Raw genomic sequence first — 1,828 nt, 5'->3', positions numbered from 1 at the left:
TGGATAACTTAATTTATGAATAAGTCACAAGGTGGAACGTGTACATGACTGATGGCCAAAATGCCAGTAGATTTTATCCTTCAAACTTACGACTAAATTTAACTGGTTACTCAGTATTTCTTTCAATGAAATATGATTTCATCCAAAACAAGTGCACCATTTTCTATCTTTATGTATTTAGATAGAATAGAATAGCTTATACTTTGGCTTTCTCCAAGATAAGTTCACAAAAATACCAAGAAGACCAAGCGCAAAAGAAATAAAATAAAAACAAGCTAAGTGAAAAAATGTCTTGTATAAGCAGAACAGTAAGCATGGATATTTTGTCAACTGAAAGTACAATATAATTTTGATAATTTCACATGTTAAGATAATTATGCTGAGCTGCACTTATTAACTTGGCTTATCAGCAACATAAATGTTTATAAATTCACTGGAAATCTATTGACGATGAGCCTCTTTCTTCTTTATCAGGATTTTCTCAGTGATGTGTTCAAAGGTCACGAATACAACTGCTTCTTACATTTGCACTTTAATGCACGTGTTTGGTGTGTTTTTATGTTTTTATGGTTTTTTGTTTGGAAAGGAGACAGGCTAACTTTGTTTTGACTGAGAAGAAATTTGAAGGGATTAAATGTTTTAGTATTTATCTTTATTCCTCAAAGATATTTCTCAAGTCTATAATCTATGATCTTCTACAAGAACATGTTTAACCAAGGTATTCATACTTTGCAAACCGAAGGATTTCACCTTGAGTTTGACCACCAGATGTCACTAGTTGACACTTTATTGTATCCTTTCAAAAGCTGTTTTTTTTTTTTATTTAAAGTCCTCATCGAACCACCAAATAGCCATTAATTTGTCTAAAAATACCTCAGAGTACTTTGAATAAGGAATTTATTTCTGCACGTAAATATTGGCCTTTTATATATGTATATATACATACTTTTAGGTCTAATATTGCAAACCAGACAGTGACTATAATAATGTAGAATAATGTTTATAGCAATATTGAACTTAATTTCATGACAAATTTCTACATATTTATTTAGACTCTTTTCTTTTTTCACTTTTATGATGAACGGCTGTGTTTTAAGGGCATATTTTACTCAGACATTTGAATAATCTGACACAACCATTAGATAATCAAGAGGGTAAAGAAGAGACGAGGGGGTTAAAATTAAGCCTTACTTCCTGGATAACATCCTCTGAATAACAGCAGCTGGATTTGTTCGTGGAGAAGTGCATGATCAGATGAAAGATATTATAGATGTTTTTTTTTAAATACCGGGGAATCCTTTCCCCAACGACTGTTGCAGGCTGAGTTACAATCTGCAGCCGATCACCATGAAGCACCTTCTCCACTCGGCTGGACATCAGTGGCTCTAGGAATGAAAACCTTTAAAATAAATTCTGCCCTGAGATAGTGTTATGATTGCAATCACAGTAATCATAATATATGGACCAGTCTTCCTTACAGCGTCTCCAAATGATTCACAATGACATTTAGCTGGAACCCGGAAACAAGAGCAGATAACACCAGTATTGACTTCTCTGAATTGGCTTCCAGTTCCTTATCAGATTGATTTTAAAATTATTTTATTGCTTTTTAAGGCTTTACATGGCCTATATCCAGCTTTCCTTCAAGACCTTCTTCATAACCATCTCTAGAACACTTTGGTCAAATAATACATTTCTCTTACATATCCCTAGAACCAGACTGAAAAGTAGAGAAGACCGGGCATCCACAGTCACTGCTCCTAATTTGTAGAACAATTTGCCTTTTAACATTAGATCTGCACACAGTGTGGAACACATTAAATCACTT

At 33.6% G+C, this 1,828-nt stretch overlaps 1 protein-coding gene across 3 annotated transcripts in view; it reads left to right on the top strand.

The window, feature by feature from the left end:
- The window catches only part of LOC103148303 (sodium/glucose cotransporter 1-like), a 9,278-nt gene that overhangs the window by 3,583 nt on the left and 3,867 nt on the right, over positions 1–1,828 (top strand). Inside the window, exons 8-9 of one of the 3 annotated variants that reach the window (XM_007567021.2) lie at positions 475–484; positions 1,807–1,828. The exon at positions 1,807–1,828 is cut by the window's right edge and continues 189 nt beyond it. In XM_007567021.2, coding sequence (XP_007567083.1) covers positions 475–484; positions 1,807–1,828 — 32 coding nt within the window. Of the gene's footprint in view, positions 1–474; positions 485–1,781 lie in introns of all 3 variants that reach the window. The other 2 variants (XM_007567012.2, XM_007567003.2) reach the window with 2 other exon arrangements.

Source organism: Poecilia formosa, unplaced genomic scaffold (genome assembly GCF_000485575.1).
Source record: "Poecilia formosa unplaced genomic scaffold, Poecilia_formosa-5.1.2 Scaffold6, whole genome shotgun sequence".
Classification (NCBI taxonomy): Eukaryota; Metazoa; Chordata; class Actinopteri; order Cyprinodontiformes; family Poeciliidae; genus Poecilia; species Poecilia formosa.
This window is presented reverse-complemented; position numbering and strand designations above follow the sequence as displayed.